The sequence below is a fragment of the Triturus cristatus genome, chromosome 3_2 (genome assembly GCF_964204655.1).
Source record: "Triturus cristatus chromosome 3_2, aTriCri1.1, whole genome shotgun sequence".
Lineage (NCBI taxonomy): Eukaryota > Metazoa > Chordata > Amphibia > Caudata > Salamandridae > Triturus > Triturus cristatus.
In genome coordinates, this window is record NC_140584.1 from 204,157,278 (window position 1) to 204,182,809 (window position 25,532).

Here is a 25,532-nt window from a genome sequence, read left to right on the forward strand (position 1 = left end):
CATGAGCTTGGCCTGCAAATAGATGTTGGTGCAGCAGTTGTGCAATGGACTCCCTCCTGAGCCAGTAGCTGGTGATGACCTCATCCCCCTTGAGATCAATTAGGGTGGTCCACTGCCAATAACTGCGCTCTGTTCTGCTGTGCTGCCTTTGTGGTGGTGAGGGGGGATAGAGGGGTGGGGAAGGTGGTCATCTACTAGCAACTCCCAGTTGTAAAATGAGCACCTCCATGGCATAGTTGAACTTGCCACACTGTTTTGCCTGGCTTTTCTTCTACAGTCAATGCATCATTTCCTTTGTCTGGATTGCAAACACGCAGTCATTTTGACGCTTTTCAGACTCAACGTGCCGCTTGCCAAGGATGTGTAATTTTCCCGAAAACCCATAAATATGACATTGTCAGTTTTATGCTAATTTTAGCTAGGGAAAGACTATCTTGCATATTTTATTTTGGGCATTGCCCAGCTGGTTGTGATGCACCTACATTCCGATGCAGGGCTACTATAAGTAACGCATGAATACACATGCATCACCTAGTAAATATGGCACACGGCCTGCGCCGTCACGCTGTCATAAATTCTGACGCTATGGCCATGCAGCCCACTTGTAAATGAGACACTATAATTACAAAATTGTAATGAAAAATTTGATTTTCCCATTAAAGAGTGTTTATCATTACAATTCCATAGATACCTAACATGATGTATCTACCTCCTCTCAATTAGCAATTACAGCTTATTAATGGTAATAAAGAATCCCCAATGTTATCATATAACACAGCATGAGGTTAGACCTCACAGTAGTGAAAAACAAATTTGTGAGTTTTTAACTACCAGGACACTATCCACATGTGGGTTTTGGGGAATGCATGGATAGTGTTTTATTTAGTTTAAATCTCTTTATTGAGTTCCAACACAGGAAACCCATACGAAACGAAATACAGGTCCATAGACGTATGCACAGTTGAAATAAAAGAGGAAAAGGCAAAAATTCAAACCAGTGACTAGGTGGGCAAACACCCTCGGTGGATAAAATAAAGTCACTGTGGCCAGTAGTATCAGGAAGAATACATAGATTACCAAAACCAGCAACGAGGGGCGTGGTACACAGGCAGTGCAAATGGGAGTAGGCTTGTCAGGGTCCGGGAATTAAAAGGGCAGCGTTGTGGGGATGAAAGGGGATGGGGGAGAATCGGAAGAGAAGGGTTACTTGGGATGAAAGAGAGATACACCCCAGACAGTGATGCCCACAGCGAAAAGACAGCAGTGCGGTAGGATGAGGAGGCAGGGAAGAGGCGGCATGACAGTGGTGCCATCGAGGGCCCAGGTGGCAGGATGGGAGCAGGGGGGCATCCAGGAAGAGGGGAGGGGGCGGGAGGAGTGGGGACTATGCAACCTGCAGGCATGCCAACTGTCCACCCCCAACAAACAAACAGTAGGACGGAAAAAACACTAACAAATGAACGTCCAACAGGCCGGGATCAGAGGGGCCGGTACTGCGTACCGCTCCCCATGATGGTATGGCGGCATATCAGGCGTTCCTGCACCATCGTGGTTGCCACACTATCAAGCCAGTCCTCCTGAGTGGGAAAAGCCAGGGTGGACCACTGACGGAGGATGCATAACTTCTCAACAGTCAAGAAGGAGGCCACCCATCGAACCTTGTTGGTGGAAATGCTGGCACGCCACATGTGTTGAGGAGCATAACCAAGGTAGCCTGGAGGGGGGTGGCATGACCAAGCGCTTCCCACAGGAGATTATCCACACCAACCCAGAAGGTTGCAAGAGCCAGAGAGAACCAAAGGATGTGAAGAAATCCACAGTTTGGGGCCCGACATTGCCAGCAATCTGATGTAGGCGATAGCCACACCCAGTGGACCCCAGCCAGTAACCAGTGCCAGTCTTGCAAAATCTTGACATAGCAGAACTTCATCCTAACCTCCCACAACCCCTGATTGTGGGACGCCAGCAGGAAGAACCAACGTTCCGAAGAATAGTCAAGGAGAAAATGTTCCTGCTAGCGAATTTGTACCATGCATTCCAGGGCTGCAGAGAACAGTTTAGACACCATCAGCCTGTAAATTCCAGAGGCCAGTTTTTTTGTTCGCACTCCAGAGCACCAGGTAGGTGTGGAGTGAGGAGGGAAGGGCCAGGATCCAGCGCGTAATTATGAGTGAACATAATGCCAGAGCAGAAGGTAGCACCAGAAATAGCAGTGCGGTATGCAGAGTTTGCAGCAAGTCTCTCAAAAGATCTGAGGGTATACTCATTCAGAAGATGACGAATCTCAGAGATTCCAGCTCGGGACCACTTGGGTCACCAAAATGGTAGGCAATCAATCTTGATGGAGCCATTGTGCCACAGGGGTCCCTCCGGATGCAGAAAGGCATCATCCTCCAAGAGGGCATGAGTCAATCTCCAGTCTGCATGAATTGCCAACAAACTTGGGGTTCTGCGGATCACGGGATGGCCGTGGCACCACATAGAGAACGAGAGACCGGTGGTAGCAGCATGAAGGCTCTTCCGAATTCAGAGCCACAAAGGAAGTTTGCGGTGCAGAAGGAAGTGATACGCTACCTGAGACAACTGATGGGTTCCATAGTAGGGTCAAAAGTAGGCAGTCCGAGAGGAAACAGAACAGGAAGCCGTCCGATGAGCCTTTTCAAACTCCAAAGGAAAAGCGAAGGACCGACTCAACAGCTGCAGGAAGAGAGACTGAAGGAACTTGGGGACATCCTGCAACTCAAAGGACTACGAGACCCCAAGAAAGTGGACATTTTTGCTGCGATTTTCCAAGTCCTTCAGTTTATCAAGTTCTTCCAGAGCTCAGTGCTCCGACATCATCTCTGCCATCTGTAGATCAGGATCATCCACCTTGTTTTCCATAGTATCTATGTGGTGCCGCAATTACACCATATTGCCTTTTAGTAGTTTAAGTTCTGCATTTGTTTCAGTAATGGCGGCTTCAACCATAGCAATGGAGGTCTGATTAGCCCCCAGGGTACTCATGATGGATTCCAGGGTGGTGTCCAATGTGGTCGGGGAAGATGAAGCCAGAGGAGGCTTGGTTGCCTGGGTAGCCTCCGCAAAAATGCAGTTGACGGGTCACATTGCCTGAAGCCATGGTGGCCCAAGGGAGAGAATGGCTGGGAAGGCCTGATGGGGTCCGTCCTGGAGTGTTCAGGATTGGCAACTGGGGTGGCATGTGTGCAGGCTAAGTCCAAAAGGGGGGGTGTAGAGCAGTGTAGGGGCAATAGTAGCCCAGAGTACAGAGAAGCCAATGGCGAGAGAGAGTGGCCGTGAGGAAGCAGCTTTCCGTTGTAGGGTGCACCGGCAGCACCAGCACCCCCGGGGGTACCCAAGCTGAGGCACAACACGTTATAACCACCTGGCGGTAGGCTCAACAGGAGGCGAATGCCCCAAGAAACAGAAGCTGGGGGGCTCATGGAACAGTGTAATCTGCTGGTAGGCCAGGCACCAAGACACCCAGGTAGTGGCTTGCCGGGTCCAACACCACGGCAGCATCGGCACCGCCTAACAGGGAGCAGCGAGGCCCCCAAAAAAATAACTCTGATGCCGACTTTCCAGGACGCCGTACTGGAAGCACCATTGGGAGGTAAGGAGCCAGGAACGGTGAGGGACCAGGAGCCAGGGCCATGGGGTCCAGAGGGAAGTCCCTAATGGGCCGCTGCAGGAGAACGGCACCCAGAAGTATATCAGTGTCCAGAATCCTTCAAGGGAGGCCCCCCAGTGCCAGAGAAGGAAGTGGAAGGCCGGTAGGTGAGGCCCAGGCATGGCAATGCACCACACTGATGGTGGCAAGGCAGCTGAAAACCCCACCCGGGTGGCTGTTTGCCTGTAAGAGACTGTCGACACCACCCCCACCACCTGGGACAGCAAGCTAGAAGAGGGCTGGACGATGAATCATAGGCTGCCAGTGTGAAGAAGGATGGTGCGGCCTAGGACATGGAGGCCAGATGGCGTCGCTTTGAGAGCAGGGCAGCCCATGGTTATCCTGCATAGTCGCCGGGAGGCAGGAGGACTGCCACATACCTCGTGACAGGTAAATCAGCCGGAAAGCCTCCCATGGCCTGGGGAGGAAGCCATACGGAGCAGGAGCCTCGGGAGCTTCACAGAGGAGCCGCCATCTTCGTATGCGGCATAGCTCCACTCCGATAGTGTTTTATTTAAAAAATAGGTACATTATCATTAAATATACTTTGTTTCTAAATTATCTGTTTATCTTAATAATTATTGATTAAAATACAAATAATTCTGTGGAGTTCTGATATTTGAAAGCTATCTTTTCATTTATAAACAATTTTTTATTAAGCAAAAGAAAAAAGACATGGTACATTACTTGGGTAATTCGGTATATGAGTCCACTGTTAAAACATGGCAAATACAACTTATACAGTACAATTTGAGTGCAGTCCACCACCCTGCCACCCCACACAAGTGTGAATAACATATCTGTTAGGTCGCAATCCACACCGGGGCACTTAATCATTCGCAATAAAGAGTCCCCTCCCTTTCGTTGACATTCAGTGGAGCAGGCATGACGCTCACATCAGGGCGGGTGTGTGTCTTCAAATCCGGAGACTTCCAGCAGGGGGCGGCGATCTCGCTGTAGCTCGATGGTTGGGGATACACACAAGTCACCTCGGTATTTGTTCCACCAAATCTTTTCATTTTTAATACATTCAACGTTTTTAGATTTATTTTTTTGTTTATGAAGGTTTGTTAATATTTATTGTTTATTTTTGCAATTGTACTTAAGCCCCCCAATGTATGCACTTTCCCAATATCCAAACTTTCTCCAATGTTTGGTAGATTGCAATTAGTGTATTAAATGTGAACAACTCTCCACAATGTATGCATTTTCCTCAATGTTCAGAAGATTGGAGTTAGAATAGTTAATTTGACCCTCTCCATCATTGAATGTACGTTCCCAGTACTTGTTTTGTTAGAATAGTAAATGTAAACTCACTTTATGCATGCTTCAGCAATGCTTAAACTGAATATAGAATTATAAATCTGGCCATCACTCCCCAATGTATGCACTTTCCCCAGTGTTCGTCAAAGTGGAGTTAGAATAGGTAATCTGGGTACACCCACCCCAAAGTATGTACCTTCTTCAATGTTTGTTCTGTTAGTCTGAATTTGTGAAGAATTTTTGTTAATTTACTGTATTTTAAATGTTTTTTTATTTTTTAAATCATTTTTTTTTAATATAGGTTACGAAATGTACGTTTATTGTGGATATTGTTTAGATATTGTATACATATTTAATTTAAAATTATATATATATACATTAAACTTATTTTTTATGTATTAAGTATTTTTTTTCTTCTTTAAAAATATTCACTTTGTTATAGAATTCATAAAACAGTGGGCGCAAAACATAGAAAAAGAAACATAAAAAAATTAAACCAAAGATATCACAGTCTCTGTTTTGGAACTCAAGGGCTGGTCATAGCCCTGCCTTTTAGTAACTTTCAGTTCAAATTACTATCCAGTGGCCTGAGGAAAATATTTTGTCAATTTAAGCAATGTCAGATTTGGGACCTATAAGCTCAAACCAAAGCTAACTCGTGCTAGGAATTGGTTCCAGCCTTGTAAGTTGTTGAACTCACTTCTTAAAAAGGTAGATGTGTCTCGCAGATAAGAGTCAAAGTAGGCGTAGATCGCTATTGCTCAAATTACAGGGCCTCATTCACAAGGCTTCGATGCAGGACAGCGCAGCAAGTAATCCTGCTGCTCAGCCATTCTCCAAAAGAGAAGGACAGTCGAATGCAATTGTGCCACACTGCTCGTCTCTGGACATGAAAACTAGACATCAATCTTTATGAACATTATCATTTTCTCATCAAAATACTGTTTTTAAATTGAGTGCAGATTGTGTGAGATGAATGACTGTAGATATGATTGGAATAGTATGACTGGGTCTTCTTATTGAAATGATTATTAATAAAATGCTATTAGTACTTCTTTAAGAAATATAGTTTTTGTTGGTTCTTTCTTCCAACAGTTTTTTCAGTTTATTATTCAAATGTAATTGTTCTGTATTATTCATGTTGCCTTAAGTATTTACACTGTCAGAAATGCTCCGTATCCATGTGATACAGTGCATTCCTGTCCTTTTACCCTGCGCTGGTGCACAATGGGCTGCCATGCTCCAACTCAGGCACCCTTGCACCTTGGTGCAAGGCTTCTTGCTTTGTAGGGGTGATTGTTTTTGTGAAGGAAGGTAGCTTCCTGCACAAAAACAATCAATAATGGAGTTTTTCTCCTTCCATGTGTGCTGCAGAATACAGCACACATACAGCAGAATTCAGCACAGATAAAGAAAGAGAAAAAATGAGGAGAAATACAAGTATTTCTCCTCGTTGCACCACCATTATACCTCCCCTGGGGAAGCATACGTTTTTTTCAAAAAGCCATGGAAGTTGCTGAGAACGACCACAGCAACACGCATTGCATGCCCCTTTAAAACAGAAAACTGCGTCAAAGAGAACAATATTTACAAGGCTACGTTAAGCCACGCAAAGGGGCTTAGCGCGGCCTTGTAAATATGGAGCAGGACACAGGGCCACTGGAGTGTCACAAAAAGTGACGCTCCAGTGGCACAGGGACCTTGTAAATATGCCTCAGAGTATGTTGCTTATTGAGGCAATGTCAACGCGGGATGCATGCTGAGCCAAGACATGGTCTGGATATCAGGGGCTGTATTACACACAGTGCCCCGGGATTCAACAGGTGTTTACGCTTGCATTGAGCGCCCCGGGGCACATTAGCAACAGATGCTTGTGTGGCCCCTTCTGTAATACAGAAAGCAATGGTGCATATACAGTGCTTTCTCACGAGGGCATTCCCTCATTTGTATGGGGGTGTGGCCCCTTGCAAATGAGGTAATCCCTTTGCCTCTGTGCCCGTGCCACATCATAGATGCGGGTGCAGAGACAAAAAAGGTGTGAGGGGGCACGCTGACAGAGGGTGCACTGTCAGTTCACCCCCTGATTGCAGCCCCCTGGAGGGGGTAAAGGGGGACACCCCCAGACATCCCCTTGCAGGCGGGTGCCGTCATTCACTGCACCTGCCTGGAAGGGGATCTTTAATCCCCTTTAAAAGTGCAGGAGGGTTTCTCCTGCACAGTGCAAGATGGAACGGCTCCTTCATAGCAGCTCCATTTTTCACTTTAATGCACTGCCCCCAGGGCAGTGTGAGTTCGCGGCTGCCCTAGGGACAGCGCTTTCTATGTAATAGGACACACTTTTCCTGTTTGCACCCTGCGTACCTGTTTCATGGCGCACCCATCGCAAACAGGGAAAGTGCGGCCTATACATAATAGGGCCCCTGGTCTGGATATCTGATTGAATAATTGAAACCCATAGGTCTTAATTGTTGGAATGCCAGGCACAGCTTTCTTATCATAAATAAATCTGAAAAGGGAGCCTTCCTGAAGCAAGGACTCAAAGGAGTCATGATGACAGCATTTTAAATCGGTTGGCAACATGATGTTGATGTAAACAAACAGGTGACTCCTCCATCCGTAAAATGATCTTGATGGGGGAGGCACCTGTTTGGTTTTGCTTCAGAATCTCCCTCCAATTTTTGACATGGTTGACCATTAGGCACGTTCCACTTCAAATCTGGATTTATGTTGAACCTTCACAATTGCGCCCAGTTTGCTTAAACTGAACCATTCCCTCTATGACATGGGGTGACAATCTTTGCTCCCATGGTATTTGACAAGTTGACGATGTCAACTCACTTATTTACTTTATTTGCCATAGGGTCTTTCTTGTATATAATGTTGTTTTTATACCAGTTCCCAATTACACGGGTATATAAACAATATCTGCTTCTACTGTTCTTTTAAACAGTGTCACAAGAACATAGAGTTCAACACATCGTTTTAAGAGAAGAGCTGTCCTTTTGGATGGAATTCCTCTGTGAGTACAGCCTGCTAGCGTTGGACCAATCCTTTATTAAGATGATTACAAGAAGGAGAAAGAGACCTTGAGTAGAAGGCAAGAGAAGCAGTAAGATGCCCCGCTTGAGTCCGGGTGCACGGTTATGGAGCAGGTAGAGCTTACACGTGTGTTAGAAGGACAACAATCAGGAAGCTGCAAGGCCCTAAAAGACATGAGGTATTAGATGACGTGGTTGACCATTTTGTTGTGGACAACTCTCAGGTTTCCATTGAGGGAAAATGGTGGCACCCCCAGTAAAATAGCCTAGCCTATAATAACTAACTCAGGCTCATTCCCAGCCAATGTAATCACTCTTACTTCTTCCCAGCATGTGAAGAGCATGGGAAAAGGAGGTCAAAGGACGACTTGCTCCTTCCACAGCGCAGCACCATCTGGTAGCTGCTGCTGCTGTCCTCATCTGCTGTTGCTGCTGCTACTGACCCCAAGGTCAGGAGTTTGAGGCCCTCCTCCACCCACAGGCTCCTGCCTGTGCCACATACCTGGTGGTACAGTGGTAGTGTCACTGTTCTGTTGCTTGACTGCCCTTCTGTCTCTCTTGCTGGTGTTTCTGTCCCTCTTTCTGCTTTTCACTTCGTTTTACTGCCTCTGCCTTTTGGTTTTGCTATTTTTCTTTTCTTTTTCCCTCTTTTGTGACTGTCCTCTCCCACGCTGCCCCTGCCACTGTGATCCCCTGCGGCCACCTCCTCCAGCGTCCCTTCCCGCTCCTGCGTTTCCCGCCTCCCAGCTGTCCAGCCCCCACCGCCGCACTACTTAATGGCGGACGCTGCGCGGTGAAAGAGCAGTCCACTATCCTTTTGTAGACTTGCTCATTCCACAGCGCAGCAGAGTGCAGTCTGGTAGCTGCTGCTGCTGCCCCCATCTGTTGCAGCTTCTACTGACCCGGTGGTCAGGAGTTCAAGGTCCTCCTCCACTGACAGGCTCCTGCCTTCACTTTATACCAGGTGGTCCAGTGGTAGAGTGTCACTGCTCTGCTACTTGACTCCCCTTCCGTCCCTCTTGCTGCTGTTTCTGTCCCTCTCTCTGAGTTTCTCTTTTGTTTTTCTATCTCTGCCTTTTGGCTTAGCTTTTGTTCTTTTATTTTTTCCTCTTTTTTCCTCTCCTTTCCCTCGTCACCCCTGCTGCTGAGATCCACTGTGGCCCTGCCCCCTCCAGTGTCCCTTCCCGTGTTTCCCGCATTTCCCGCCTCCCAGCTGTTCAGCTCCCGCAGCACTACTTAAACTTAAAGGCAGGTGGCAGAGGACCCACCCAGCGGGCACACTGCTGGCATGCCAAAGACGCACCAAAAGCAAGCTTGTCCATGCCTGGACCGTGCCCAGTGCCAGGGACCTTGCTCTTCAGACATTCCACAGCTAAGAAGCCAGCACCCTCCTCACCCTCAACCCAGGATGCCATGCCGCCTGCCATCTAGCATCACCGAAAAAGACCCTTTCACGTTTTGCCTGCTGGAACTGCAACTGCACTTTCAGCCACACCAACACGCTACCTCCTCTTGCAGCCCAGCCAACGAATAGTTCAAATGAATCAACCTCAATGTGCATTCCCTCCAGAAACATGCCACAGAAATCTGGGACCTCCTCGAAGCCACCTCTCCTGACATCGCTTTCTTCATGGAAACCTGGACGAACCCCTGCTCCAGACAGGACACTGCCATCGCCATGCCTGATGGCTACAAAATCACCCGATAGTAACACCCCGACCTCCCAGGAGAAGGCATCCCCATCGTCCACAAAAGCACACTCCGGAAACCCGTCGCACATCACCGCACCCTACAGATCCCCCGTCGCTGCTGGAGCAAAACCACCGTAGTACAACTACAGACAAACCTTGCACTCAACCCACCGGCCAACCCCTCCAACCCCAACGATGGTGCGCACACCCTCAGACGATGGATGGACGACTGTGCCAACACCTTAGCCCCGCTGAAAAAACAAACCCTCAAAGACACCAGCAAGAGAGCCAACTGGTTCACCCCGGAACTTCTAGCGTCAAAGCGCACCTGCCGGAAATTGGAGAAAATATGGCACAGCGAGAAGTCGCTTGGCAGCCGCGCAGTCCACAAAGACGCCATCTGCAACCACCACCACCTCATCAGGACCGCCAAGAGGACCTCCTTCACAGACCGCCTCGACAACAACGCACACAACAGCAAGGAGCTCTTCAACGTCGTGAAGGAACTCTCCAACCCCAGCTCCAACGGCAACGACATCCCGCCGTCGCAAGCCCTGTGCGACTCCCACCTTCTTCCACCGCAAGATCACCGACAGCCACGATAGCTTCAACCCCCGGACGACCCTAACAGGCCCCAACATGCCAGAACCACCAAACCCCACTGACTACGACCCCCTGACAACCTGGGCCAACGTGAGCATCGAAGACACAATCAAGACCATGGCCACTATCCACTCCGGCTCGCCGTCCGACCCTTTTCCACACCACATCTTCAACAAAGCCGGCAGCTCCATTGCACCCCACCTATGCAACATCATCAACCTCTCCTTTGAGACCGCGACCTTCCCTGAAAGCTGGAAACACGCTGAGATCAACGCCCTACTGAAGAAACCCAAGGCGGACCCAAGCGAACTGAAAAACCTCCGGCCCATCTCCCTGCTTTCGTTCCCAGCTAAGGTCATCGAGAAGATAGTCAACATCCAGCTCACCCGCTACCTCGAAGACAACAACATCCTGGACCCCTCCCAGTCAGGATTCCGCAGCAACCACAGCACCGAGACCGCCCTCATCGCCACCACAGACGACATCAGGATCCTACTGGACAACGGCGGGACCGCAGCCCTCATCCTTCTGGACCTCTCCGCCACCTTCAACACCGTCTGCCACCGCACCCTACGCACACGACTCCACGACGCAGGGATCCGAGACAAAGGCCCTGGACTGGAACTCCTCCTTCCTCTCCGGCAGAACCCAGAGAGTCCCCCGTCGCTGCTGGGGCAAAATCACCGAAGTACAACAAATGACAAACTTCGCACTCAACTCACCGGCCAACCCCTCCAACCCCGACGATGGTGCGTGCACCCTCAGACTATGGATGGACGACTGCGCCAACACCTTAGCCCCGCTGAAAAAACAAACCCTCAAAGACACCAGCAAGAGAGCCAACTGGTTCACCCTGGAACTCCTAGCGTCAAAGCGCACATGCCGGAAATTGGAGAAAATATGGCACAGCGAGAATTTGCTTGGCAGTCGCGCAGCCCACAAAGACGCCATCCGCAACCACCACCACCTCATCAGGAGCGCCAAGAGGACCTCCTTCAAAGATCGCCTCGACAACAACGCACACAACAGCAAGGAGCTCTTCAATGTCGTGAAGGAACTCTCCAACCCCAGCTCCAACGCCAACGACATCCCGCCGTTGCAAGCCCTGTGCGACTCCCTCGCCACCTTCTTCCACTGCAAGATCGCCGACATCCACGATAGCTTCAACCCCCGGACGACCCTAACAGGCCTCAACATGCCGGAACCACCACACCCCACCGACCACGATCCCCTGACAACCTGGGCCAACGTGAGCATCAAAGACACAATCAAGACCATGGGCACTATCCACTCCGGCTCGCCATCTGACCCTTTTCCACACCACATCTTCAACAAAGCCGGCAGCTCCATCGCACCCCACCTATGCAACATCATCAACCTCTCCTTCGAGACCGCGACCTTCCCTGAAAGCTGGAAACACGCTGAGATCAACGCCCTACTGAAGAAACCCAAGGCGGACCCAAGCGAACTGAAAAACCGCCGGCCCATCTCCCTGCTTCCGTTCCCAGCTAAGGTCATCGAGAAGATAGTCAACATCCAGCTCACCCGCTACCTCGAAGACAACAGCATCCTGGACCCCTCCCCGTCAGGATTCCGCAGCAACCACAGCACCGAGACTGCCCTCATCGCCACCACAGACGACATCAGGATCCTACTGGACAACGGCGAGACGGCGGCCCTCATCCTTCTGGACCTCTCTGCCGCCTTCGACACCATCTGCCACCACACACTATGCACACGACTCCACGACGCAGGGATCCGAGACAAGGCCCTGGACTGGACCTCCTCCTTCCTCTCCGGCAAAACCCAGAGAGTCCGCTTCCCCCGTTCCGATCCAAAGCCTCCGAAATCATCTGCGGCGTCCCGCAGGGATCCTCCCTCTGCCCGACGCTGTTCAACGTCTACATTGCGCCTCTTGCACACATCGCCCGACATCACAACCTCAACATAATCTCCTACGCCGATGACACGCAACTGATCCTCTCCCTCACCAAGGACCCCCTCACCGCCAAATCCAACCTCCACCATGGAATGAAGGCCGCCGCAGACTGGATGGAGGATAGCCGCCTTAAGCTGAACACAGACAAGATGGAGATCCTCATCCTCGGGCCCAACCCCTCAGCATGGGACAACTCCTGGTGGCCCGCATCGCTGGGGACACCCCCTGCACCCACCAACCACGCACGCAACCTGGGAGTCATCCTCAACTCGAAACTCACCATGACCAAACAAGTCAACGCTGTCTCCTCCACCTGCTTCAACACCCTCCGTATGCTCCGCAAGATCTACAGATGGATCCCGACAGACACAAGGAAGACAGTCACCCAGGCCCTAGTCTGCAGCAGACTCGACTACGGAAATGCCCTCTACGCTGGAGCCCCGACAAAGCTCATCAACAGACTGCAAATAATCCAGAATGCCTCTGCACGCCTGATCCTCGAAGTCCCATGCCGCAACCACATCACCCCCACCTGAGGAACCTGCACTGGCTCCCTATCAACAAAAGAATCTCCTTCAAGCTCCTGATCCACACACACAAGGCACTCCACAAGACCGGCCCAGCCTATCTCAACAGTCGACTCTCCTTCTACGTACCCATCAGGAAACTCCGCTTCGCAGACCTCTCCCTGGATACCGTCCCACGCATCCGTAGAACCACAGCCGGAGGCAAATCCTTCTTCCGCCGTGCCGCCAAGACCTGGAACACCCTCCCCCTCATCCTACGACAAACCGAAGACCTTCTAACCTTCAGGAGACAACTCAAGACCTGGCTGTTCGACCAGTAGCAACAGCACCCCCTTCCTCCCCCCTCAGCACCTTGAAACCCTTGCGGGTATGTAGTGCGCTTTACAAATTATCTGATTGATTGATTGATTGACCATGTACTCCAATGACCCAACAACGACCATGAAACACTTCCTCTTCCAGATCTGGTCCAACCCCAACCCACCATATGCGGCACCCTCATCTAAAGGCCACCCGGCCCTGACCCCCCTTCACCGACGCCATTGTAGACCTCATCACACCCCAGGCTCTCGCATTCATCGACTACATCCTACTCGGAGACCTCAACTTCCACATGGACAACCCCAGTGACTAGAACCCGCCTACCTTCTGGAGAACCTCTACAACATCGGACTCAAGCAACTAGTCACTGCACCGACCCACACAGCCAGACACATGCTCAACTCCGTCTTCTCTCCCAGCAGGAACATCAGCTACAGACTCACCACTGAACTCTCCTGGACCAACCATCACTGCGTGCATCTTGCCTTCGCCATGCCCACCGTACACCACCATCACCATCGTCCCCCCACGGCAGCTGGATCAAGGCCACAGAAGAACTTCTCGTCAACTCCTTCAGCACAACTACTCCGCCAGCGGACACCAACACCGAAGCATGCAACCTCCACCGATAGATCTCCAACTGCACCGATACCCTAGCACCCCTAAACAAAAGACCAGGCAAGCAACACTCCAAAAAGGCCTGCTGGTTCATTCCCACCCTCCATGAGTTCAGACGCACTGCAGATAATTCGAGAAGAGATGGAGGAACTCTGAAAACTCACGCAACCTTCAAATCGGCCATCAACTCACACCACCTCCTCCTGATCCCCACAAAGAAAACGGCCCTCCAAGACAAAATCAACGCCAACACACACAATAGCAAAGAAGTCCTCGCCATCATCAAGGAGTTCACCAGGCCCAACAACGAGACCACAAACGTTGCCCCGTCCCAAGACCTCTGCAACAAAATAAGCACCTTTTTCCACCACAAGATCAGGAAGATCTATGACAGCTATGACACCCTACATCTGGCCACCACACTTGCCACCATCGCACACAACCAAGCCACACCCCAACAGACTCTGCTGTACTGGACCCACTCACAACAGAGGACATGCTCAAGACCATGAAGAGCATCCACTCAGGAGCCCCGATGGATCCCTTCCTGTACCACATCTTCCACGGACCAGCCACCGCCATCGCCCCCTAGCTTCGCAGCACCATCAACTGCTTCATCAAAACCGCCACCTTTCCCGATGACTGGAAACACGCCGAGATCAACCCTCTGCTGAAGAAGCCGTCCTCAGACCTGACAGACCTCAAGAACTTCAGACCCATCTTCCTCCTCCACTTGCCAGCCAAGGTCATCGAAAAGGCCATCAACCCCCAACTCTCCAAGTTCATCGAAGTGAACCATGTCCTGGACGCCTCCCAATTCATCTACCGCCTATGAACCGCCAATGCAACGCAGTTTCCTCAGCCTGCTTCCACATGCTCCACCTGCTTCAAAAGACATCCAGATGGATTCCCACAGAATCCAGAAAGACTGTCACCCATGCACTCATCACCAGCGGACTCGGCTATGGCAACACACTCTATGCCGGTGTCACCCAGAAACAGCTCAAGAAATTTCACAACGTCCAAGATGCCACAGCCAGACTGGTACTTGACATCCCCGCCACAGCCAGGCTGACAGGTCGTTGTTTTAATGCATTTCCCTTTCTATTTACAGATACAGATTTTTCTTACAAAGCCCTAGGTATACACAGTGCATGCGCATCAAGTGGGCACATGTTGCGCCCTTATTATTGGATTGACTAGGAGTGGCCCACACGGGGCTGGACCCTGTGGAGTCCTGATGAAGAGCCATTAGGGGAACGGCTCGAAACATGTTGACTAAACATTACTGAGACAACCAGACTCATTACGGTCTGGTTTTCTCTCAGCAACAACTCCTGATTTTTAACCATAACAATTAGGGGTGGGAATAAAAGAGTGGCCAACTAGTTAGGTATTTTTAAGCTTTGTTTTTCCACTCCACTTCACTGCACTTTACATAGTCTACAACAGTAAGTGCTTCTACACATTTCACAAGTTGCAGCACGCCTCAATCTGTAGAGAATTGAGAGGAACCTCAATGATGAAGCATGCCTCCTAGGGGCAACCCTAGTGGGCGAGGAGTCTCTAGAAAAAAGTATTTTCTAGACGAGCGATTGCAGCGGATTCTCGCTGTATCCTATCAGCTACAAAATATGACTTCATGTATACCTTGTAAATATTAGTATGTCACCTCTATGTAAACCTTGTAATTAACAAAGTAGGATACATAGTATTTAAAAGTGTTGAAAATTTATGTTGCTGTGTCCCTACAGTTACAAGGCCCCAAAAGCTATTTTCATTGCGGCAGGCCTGGTTGGTCAATGCAGAAAACCAGAGTACATATTAAAATATTAGTATTGCTATCTTGGGTTTGGGACCAGCTAGAAAATAATTAAACCACTATTTTAATAGTTATTATTAATTCAATTAAATTATAAAGTCAGTGTTTTTAAAACTATTAAGGAAAAGTAACGTATGGACAATTACCATCACCCTACCTGAACCTCTTGTAGGCTAATTTGCCTTAGCTCTCCATCAGCAGCTGTCCAGCTTGTACTTAGCCATTTAATGAGGTGTGAAATTTCTTCCAGGAGCCACATAATAGACCACTTTGATTGACATGTCGAACTCAAGGAAGGGCAGGGATGACTGCTCTGAGCTCAGCTAGATCTTCAGTGTGGGCACAGCTGCCCCTCCTTTTGGTACGACAGTGCCAAATTCTGCCTGAAAAGCCTGACAGAGACACATGTTCAACGTTTACGCCCTTGAAAAGGAGCATATCAGACAAGATCAAATGTTTTGTGGATCCCCATTTCAGATGCTAAACGACAAGCTTAGTGTGACTGAAGACCATGGCAGTCTTGGAATTGTCCTGACTCATTGCATTTTGGGCCTATTTGATGTAAGGAAAACAGGAACTACTGAAAAAGTAGGTAAGCCAGGGCCTGGGACCTTTTACACCAGTAGCTAGCGCCAACCATAAATGTGGCTGGCCAACACACCCTTTTCAGAATACTTTATGGACCTGCAGAAGATCCCTTTCGTGTCTTGGACAAAGAAGGTCTTCAAGGGTCAGTTGGCTGATCTTGCATGTGGCTACTGGGACACAATAGGTTGCAAGAGACCTTTTCCCTGGAGTGCCCAGCTGACCACTTTCAACTCGACCTTGACTAGACCTTGTTGGTGGTCTCTGCTCGGTTGAATCTTAGCCGCCAAGGACTGCTCTGAGGTCCTGGGAGTGACAGAAGTGAGAGAGAGGAGCTGCTTCAGAAACCCTGAAAAGTTGGGACTTAAAACACTACGTGGCATATTTACAATATTTTGGCATAGGGAAGAATGGAAAGCCTTCTAGCTGCCCTGCCCTATGTCAAGAAAAGGGCAGGAATGTGCCGTATCTACAAGATATGGCGCATTCCTGACCTTTCTGCTAGCACTGGTTCACAAACTGCAGCCGAGTGCCATGGTGCAAGAATGTCTGTGTTGTTTGCATGATTGTTTTTGTGCAGGAAGGAACACCTTCCTGCACAAAAATAATCAAAGGAGGTGTTTTTTCATTCTGTGTGTGCTGCAGAGTGCAGCACACGTGGAAAAAGGAAAAAATGACCCAGGGAATGTCCCTTTCAAGTAGAGTAAGGCATTGCCTTACCCCATATTTACAAGGCCCTGAAAAGCCAAGCAAGGTGGCTTTGCATGGCCTTATAAATATCATCCATCACACTGCTCCTCCAGAGCATCAGGGGGAAAGTGCTGCGGGGGCATTGTATATGTGCTCCTAAGTCATAAGGTAAAATCTTTGACCGAATTTGGTTGGTATATCCTAACCGTACTTCATCACAATGAGCCTCAGATTACACCTAGGTTCGGGTCTACTGCAACCATATAGTATGAATGCTACTTAGGGGCATATTTACAGTGAAGTGACAGGGTGCAGCGATAGCCTTCCTGGCTGAACGTCGCACTCCGCTACTTCAGAAATGCAGGGCTGCACCATATTTACAAAACTATGGTGCGGCCCTGCGTTTCCCCCTGTTCTGGCGCTAAACTTAGCAGTCTAGCGCCAACGCTGAAGGGAAAATTGTTTATGTGCAGGAAGGTCTCCATTCCTGCATATAAACAATCTTTAAAAGATATTTTGTAACTTTTATGTGTGCTGCTTAATGCAAAGGACCTTCCTGCACATAAACAATCAATGGCAATTTTCTGTGTCTATTTGTGCTGCACAACGCGGCACACATGGAAACAGCAAAAACAAGGCGAAATAAAGCATTTTTCCTCGTTTCGCCTGTTGAAGACCAGGTTTTCCCTAGGACCGGTTTTGGGGATTCACCCCTCATCAGCCAGGATAGCTTGACTCCAGTGGTATGGAGAGCACAGCTTTGGTGGTGCGGCGGTGGGGAGGAGCCAGCGCCACACCCCCAAAGTCGTATTCAGCCCTTAGTGTTATTATTCCTTGAAGAGAGGAATCATCCCCTCATCTTATTTCGTCCTGCCTCAAAACGTTTTTTCTCACTGTAAAACTCCCCAAACATTGTGTCTTTTGTGAAATTTCTGGGTGTCCCACTTAGGAGCAGATGTACTAATACACTGGATCCAAGAATTGGTCACAATTGTGTGAACAGTGTGGAAATTTACGAACTGAGATGTCGGAGTGGGTCACAAATCTGACCAAATTCATTAATAGTCGTAAGGAAGTTCGACAATTGTGACCCACTAAGATTGGTGACTATTACAAGGACAGTGGCAATCAAGGGTTAGAAGACTACGGTGTTGCCGAGCTGGATCCACCTGCTACAAAGTCACTGAGGTAGGTTAGCATGTGAGTATGTGCCCGAAAATTGCACATTATGCTCCAAGAACTGTAGTCTAGTCTTCATGGCTTTGAATTGCACAACCCATCCACTCATGAATTGAGATGTATGTCCTGATGGAATTTTCCATTTGACCTCTCTGGCGAGTTCAGTCCTGCCTGATAGCAGAACATTTATAAATATTGGACAATATTTGTTATTTACGATCCAAGCTGGAAAGTTGCCTAAAAGTAATGCAAAATAGCACTTTGCACTGCTTTGCTTTACTTTTCATCAATGCAGCATTCCATGGATAATACAGAGATGTTCCCACAATACCATCCATGGTTTTAGACAAAAAGCACTAACTTCTAACGTTTCTGGACAGGGCTTTGTGTCAGGAAATACAACTTCTTATGGCCCGCGCACAGTAGGAGAAACTTTTTTTTTCTCCACATTTTTTCTAAATTTGCATGCATGCTGCAATTTACAACACACGTGCAAAGTGGGAAAAGTTTGAAACTTTGCCTGAGCAGAGTATTGTGTACTAGAAGGGTACCCGTCTAATACAAAAGCAATGCTAGATTTCTTGCACACACCTTTGGACTTTGGACTTTGGACTATGGCTCAAATGTGTCTGGTTGGGGCAAAACAACCTAACTTCACACCAACTCATGGGAAGAGAGCAGCAATGTCATATCTTGTAGGCACGGTGCTGTTCTCCTCTCCCCCTTCCACACAATGAACTGTTGCATGAAATAATAGCAATGCTGAACTTTTATCTATAAATCTGTACCTTAGATAGTTGTTTCCCCTATGTTAATAATAATCCACATTTGTAAAGCGTAAGGGTCTCTAGGCGCTGGGGGTCGTCAGGCAGATTAAACAAGCTATTGCCCAGAGTCACATGGTGCGGGGCTAATCTGCTTCCAGCGCCGGGGATCGAACCGTGATCCCCAGATTCGGGAGTCAGTCGCCCTGGCCGCGGCGCCACACCTGTTGCTCAAGTGACTCAACACACGGAAGAGAAATCCCATCAAACATACTTTGACTTCAAAAATTATTTAAAATAGTGTAAATTCTTGATGTTCTGGTAAATCACGCAAATGGATATTTTGCATAGATTTTCAACACAGAACTCAAGTCACTCTACACTTACAAAGGATTGGTATGTAAAATTTCAGTCGATAACAAAAGCATTACAAAAGTCCCAGGGGCATATTTACGTCAAAATAATGCAGCGCCACAAGCCAGCTTAATCCACAGCTATATTAGGAAAGTGCAGGGGTGTGTCGTATTTACAGCAATATGACAGATCCCTGTACTTTCCTCTGTGCTGGCGCCCAATTGGCTGCCTAGTACCAATACAGGCCCCCTTGCACCATGTTGCAAGGATGCCTGCATTGTAGGAATTATTGTTTTAGTGCAGGAAGGGACACTTTCCTGCACAAAAACAATATTTGATGGTGTTTTCCTACTTCTATGTGTGCTGCAGAATGCAACATACATAGAAAGAGGAAAAAAACTAGAAAAAATAAAGGGGCAGATTTGCAATATTTTGGCGTAGGGAAGCTTCGCAAGCCTTCTAGCTGCGCTGCCGTACATGAGAAGAAAAGGGCAGGAATGCGCCGTGTATACAAGATACAGTGTATTACTATCCTTCCTGCCGGCGCACAAACTGCAGCCGAGCGCCAACGCCGGCACCCTAGCACCATGGTGCAAGACTGTCTGCGCTGTTGGAATGATTGTTTTTGTGCAGGAAGGGACATCTTACTGCACAAAAAGAATCAAAGGAGGTCGTTTCCTCATTCTGTGTGTGCTGCAGAAAGTAGCAAATGTGGAATAAGAAAAAACTAGGAGAAATGTAAACATTTCTCTTTGTGTAGCCTATTTTCGGAAGGCATTAGTTTTGTCACTGCCCCACATTTATGATATGCTGTAAAACTGGGGCAGTGTCAAAAACCATGGGTGTTGTGTGGGACCAGCACAGCACTACCAAGGAACGCCCCTTCCAAGCAGAGTAAGGCATTGCCTTGCTCCATATTTACAAGGCCGTGCAAAGCCATGCACGTCTCTGGAGTGTCAAAAAAATGACACTCCGGTGGCCTAAAAGTCCTACAGGGGCAGTGCAAACATGCCCCAAGGTATTTCTCCTCATTGCGCCACCCTTACACCTCCCAGGGGGAAGCAAAGACTTTTGACGCATTCCCAGATTTTCAAATCATTGTGAATCTGGGAATGCGTCAAAATCCATGGGTGTTACGTCGGAACACCCACGGCAACGCCCATGGAATGCTCTTTTTTTCCGCAGAGTAAGGCAGCACAGCAACTTGCGCTTGCATTGCTTTACTCCATATTTACAAGGCCATGTAAAGCCATGAAAAGTGGCTTTGCGTGGCCTTGTAGATATAGGCCAGCACACTGCAGCACCGTAGCGTCTCAAAAGTGACGCTTTGGCGGTGGAAAGGTGCTGCAAGAGTCTTGTAAATATGCCCCCCAGTTTTCACACAAATGTCACAATTGCATACAATTCCTATTGTTTTTCAACATTTTTTAACGGAAATAGAGGAAGTTCAAGACAGGACGATTTTGCATAACTCTTTTTACTACACAGAATCAATTCAAGTGAAAAGATAAAAAAAGGAAAGAACTTACTTACCAGAAGCGAAGAAGTTGGAAATCGCACTCATTGCCTGTGCCACTGAATCGCTTGCGAAATCAGATTCAGGTCTAAAGTACTCTGACAAACACTTCTCTACATCGAAATATTTCTGGTAGAAATCGGTCCATGTTAAACTGGACTCCATGTTCTGACTTTAGAATTGTTGATAAGTTGTGCCTGTGATGAATACGTAGATGCTGTTTTGAAGAACACATTAAATACTTTTCGTGATCCATCGTTCCGCCGTTCATGAGTCATGTTTGCTTTGTGATCTATTTGTTTTATTTTCTATCAGGCGGGCTCTACTGCTATATCTCATTACTTTTTCGTGTTCTTCCTCGCTGGCCATACATTGAATGATATTTTTATTATGCAGTTTATTACTCCTCTCATTTTATTGCACTACAAAAAGGTGTTTTAAAAATAAATTATTTATGGTATGGTTCTTTGGTCTCCACATTTTAGACCAAGGGGCATTTTTACAATATTTTGGCATAGGGCAGTGCCACAAGCCTTCTAGCTTCTCTGTCCAACATCAAAAGAAAAGGGCAGGAATGCACAGTATCTACAAGATACAGTAAATTCCTGTCCGTCCTACCAGCGCAAACTGCAGCCAAGCGCCAAAGCAGGCACCCTTGCACCATGGCGCAAGGGTGTCTGCGTTGTTGGAATGATTGTTTTTGTGCAGGAAGGGACACCTTCCTGCACAAAAACAATCAAAGGAGATTTTTTCCTCGTTCGATGTGTGCTGCATAATGCAAAGAACAGATGATGCATGGAATGCTGAACAATGCAAACATTCACCCCAGTCAACAGATCTAGGTTTAATCCATCGTTTTTTTGCCCACCACGTCACCCCAGTTTAGACCCAGCCATATGCAAGTCGTTCTTGACCTTGCTCTCGATGGGAACAGCCCGAACTGCCAAGCCAGGACATCCCTGGAGTGGAAACAAGCATCCTGAGACTATTATCAGGGTATCACCCCTCATCAGCTAAGCTAGCTTGATTCCAGTGGTGCAGTGAGCATGTGACCCGCGTCTGGCACACCCTTCCCACCTGGGGCGACAAATGGTCTTATAGGTCTTATACCGTGAGACCCATGACGCCTCCATCATAATCAGCAGTCTTTTGGAATTTTTGGCTTCTCGACCAGCCATTCCAAGATGGTGGCCATTTCTCTTGTTTTTATTTCAAAAGCACACAGTTCTACCAACTCGTATCATTATATTTTTGAACTTCGCACATAATATTTGTTGGCCCACATGACCTCATTATGCGGCGCTCTTACAGTCCTGATATTTCCCTACGATGTGCTCTTTAAACATGGAAGCACACCTATTTTGCCCAGCATGCCTTCTCAAACATGACATTGACCAAGTGACCACTCTAAGCCTTTGTGGTCTCTTATTACTTTAGGGAATGCCTCTTATGTGATGTTCACATGGGTGTCCAATATGGAGGGCACTCTAGCCTGCGCTGTGAGTTAACCACATACACTGGTGGCTTGTTTTCAATCATGCGCGACTACTTAACCGCGCTCACTTCCCCATTTCTCTACCTCGGTGATGGCAGAGACAGGGGTAGGTTACCGAACGTCCAGCGCACTACCAAACTGTGAGTATTCACCTGACTGTCCACAGTTTGGATCCCTAAAGTACCTGACCATCCAATTGTTTTTACCTTCTTAGTTCTAGCCTGCTTATTAGCTCCGCTTCTGCTTTCACCCGAGGATGTAAGATTACGTTCCCTAATTGGGTGAGTTGAAGTGGCTATGGAGTGACTATAATCTGATTTGGAGTGTCCAGGAGTGTGTCACCTGTTTGTTTGTTTGTTGTCCTTTATATTTTTTCCACATGCCTTGCAATTTAGGCACCTTTGCTACTAAAAGCTGATTCGCCGTGTGTGAAAAAGTGGCTCTGTATATACTGTTCCCAAATAGGTACAGTGTGTACAGAGTCCACAGTCCCCAGAGGTTTGGCAGAGGTTAAAGTTAGATATAACCTTGCTCTCTAAAGTGGTAGCTTGGTCGAGCAGTAAGGCAGTATCAGAGAACAGTGTAAAGCATTTGTTGTACACACTCAATCAGCAAATGGTCTCCCACACTCAATAACTGAACTCTAGGCCAATGGTTGATATAAAAAAATATATGGTTGTTTTATTTTAGAACCAACAATAGGTACCAAAATATACTTTCTCAGAATGAGATGCTTTAGTTAAATACTTTTGCAATATACAATTGACTTTTGTAGGTAATAATTACAGGTTGTTGCAATAGGCAACACCATTTCAAACACAATAATACATTGAGCTCAATGGGAATTTTAAGTTATGTGCACTTGATTACTTTTAGGATTACTTTTCTAACTCCAGGACTGGATCCTAGATTCAGTCCTGGGACAGTTCTTGGAAACAAGTGAGTAAATTCGGTTAACTTACTGTTGTGTTTTTTAAACAATATGTTGCTATTTCAAAAGTTGACACTTAGAAACTTTTTCTGATCAAATTACCAATTTTATCCTATGGAAGGAAATTCACTTAGCAGGTAAGTGGGGTTATGGTTACTTTTGCCAGGTCAGTGTTGGATCCTGGATCCAGCACTAGTGTACCACCTGTAAGCAGTTGAGAAACTGCGTTTAAGTTATACAGGCGATTTTTAAGGAATATTTATAAGTTTGCAAAATCGACAGAAGAAATTTCATAGAAAAACAGTCAATGATTCCCTATGGAAGAAAATTCAAGTTACGGGTAAAGTATGTTCTCGTTACTTTTGTAATCCAGTACTGGGCTCCTAGGCTCAGGACTGGAACATCTATCTAACACAGGTAAGCATTTACGTTTTCACGGTTGGTACGATTTTTAAAGAATATTTGTAGTTTGCAAAAATCAACAGAAGAAATTTCACAGAAAAACAGTCAATGATTTTCTATGGGAGAAAATTGAGTTAGAGGTAAGTACAGTTGTGAGTACTTTGCAGGGTCCAGCACTGGTATCTCTCCTAATAGCAGGTGAGTATTTTCGTTTTCGTTACTCGGTTGATTTTAGGTGAATATTTTACAGTTTAGAAACTCCACACTTAGAAGAAATTTCAGAGAAACCCAGTCAATGTTATCCAAAGGAAGAAAAGTGAGTTATCGGCTTTTGGGTAAGTACTCGACTGGCAGAGTAAAGGTTCTGGGCACAGACTCAGGGGTCTCCCAGGGTCAGGTAAGTACTGTTGTTACACCCTCAGCCGCACAGGGGCAGCCGGGTGCAGAGTGAGTTAGGCCCAATGTTATCCTATGGGAGGCAGGGGGGCCTTGGTTGGTGGCTGCTGACTAGCAGGCCACGCGGCTGTGGGAGCTGGGCTCCTGGTTACTTGCTCAGGGCAAATGGGGAAGTAAGAAGAGTAGAAGTTGCACTGCCAGGGCAACTCGGGCGGCTGGGTGCAGGGTGCTTTTGAGCCTTCGGGAGCTCAATGGATTTCAATGGGAAAGCTCAAGGACGAACAAAGGCTGCAAGCTCGGGGACGAAGATTCTTCAGGTGCCACCACTACTTCGAGAGGTAAGTTGGGTAGTTGGAGGATAGGTAGGTACCCAGGAGTCGGGCACAGGGGGCCGCAGGGCGCCGGGTGCAGGGGTGCCTTTTGATGTCGGGAAATCTTACCCTCTGGTGATCTCAGTTGGGGGGGGACCCTGGTTCGGAGGCTGCAGGCGTCGTCAGGAGCGTCGAGGGAGATCCTTGTGTGCCGGATCCGGGGTCACAGTCGCCGGGGGGACGTCCTCGGGGTCTTTGTCCACTCCAGCATAGGCCAGGCTTGGCGGGTGCAGGGTGTGCAGGGTTCGCAGTTCCGGGCTGATGCCAGGGGTTAGATACTTGCTTTGAGCAGAGCCACTGCTAGTGGGAGTCCCAGAGGCTCAGAGTCCCAAGGTAGCCAGATCCTCCGGGGTTTGTGAGGTTGCTGGCCACAGGAGGTGCCGGGATTTAGCAGGAGCAGGTTCGAGGGTCGACAGGCCGGTAGGGCTGGGGCCAAAGCAGTTGGTGTCTTCCTCTTCTTAGCAGCTGCACGGCAGGTCTTCTTTCTTCTTGTTCTTCTTTGCATGTTCGGAATCTGGAATCTGGAGAAGGAAGGTTCAGGGTGCCTCTAAATACTACATTTAGGGGCGCTACAGGTAGGTAAAGGGCAGGGACCAATGGGTCCCTGCCCTGGGGTGGGTACACCCCCTATCCTGCCACCCTCCTGTGGGAGGGGGGCAGTAGCCTAGTCCTGATTGGGCAGGGCCTCCCATCTTCAAGATGGCGAGCGCCCAGAGATGTGCTTCACCTCGCCTCCCCCACCTGAGGGGTGGGGTTGGTAGGCTGACACATCCCCTGTCCTTATTTGGGGTTTCCGGCCAGTCTTCCCGCCAGAGTGGGGGTCAGAACCGGTGGGGGCCAGTTTGCTGGGTACAGCAAGTGGCCTGGAGAAGCTCACAGAGGCGGCATGCCTTTGAAGCTTCCCCCTGCCCATCCTGGGGGAGGAGACCTAGCACCTCACCCAGGATGTGCATTGTTGCAGGCCCAGGAGAGCGGGGGCTCTCCACCCAGGGTCCAGCAACATGTCTGGGCAGCCTCCCAAACCAGACGTGGAGTGTAGGTTAGGTTTAAGGGGGCATTTCTAAGATGCCCTCTGTAGTGCTTTGTACATTAAATCCCACACCAAACTTCTTATTCTTCAGTGTTGCCATTATGGTGCTGTGGAGTTCGTGTTTGACGAGCTCGCAGCACCATATACTCTTAAATGGCAGCACTGCACTTACAGTGCCCAGGAATGTACCTGGGTATTGTAGGGGCACAGGGCTCATGCTTCTGTGCCCACACCACTGGCATAGGGCACCCAGCTAGAGGGGTGGCTGATGTATGCCAGGGCAGTGTAGGTTGCGGGCATGGCACACAGGGATGTGTGCCATGTCGA

General features: G+C 48.3%; 1 protein-coding gene across 1 annotated transcript in view; it reads right to left on the reverse strand.

Annotated features, from left to right (window-relative positions):
* Positions 1–20,790, reverse strand: part of LOC146857024 (indolethylamine N-methyltransferase-like) — a 170,553-nt gene extending 149,763 nt beyond the window's left edge. Inside the window, exon 1 of the mRNA XM_085647513.1 lies at positions 20,598–20,790. Within this exon, the coding sequence (XP_085503639.1) occupies positions 20,598–20,745 (148 nt within the window). The 5' untranslated portion in view covers positions 20,746–20,790. The remainder of the gene's footprint in view (positions 1–20,597) is intronic.
* Between the last annotated feature and the right edge of the window lie 4,742 nt (positions 20,791–25,532).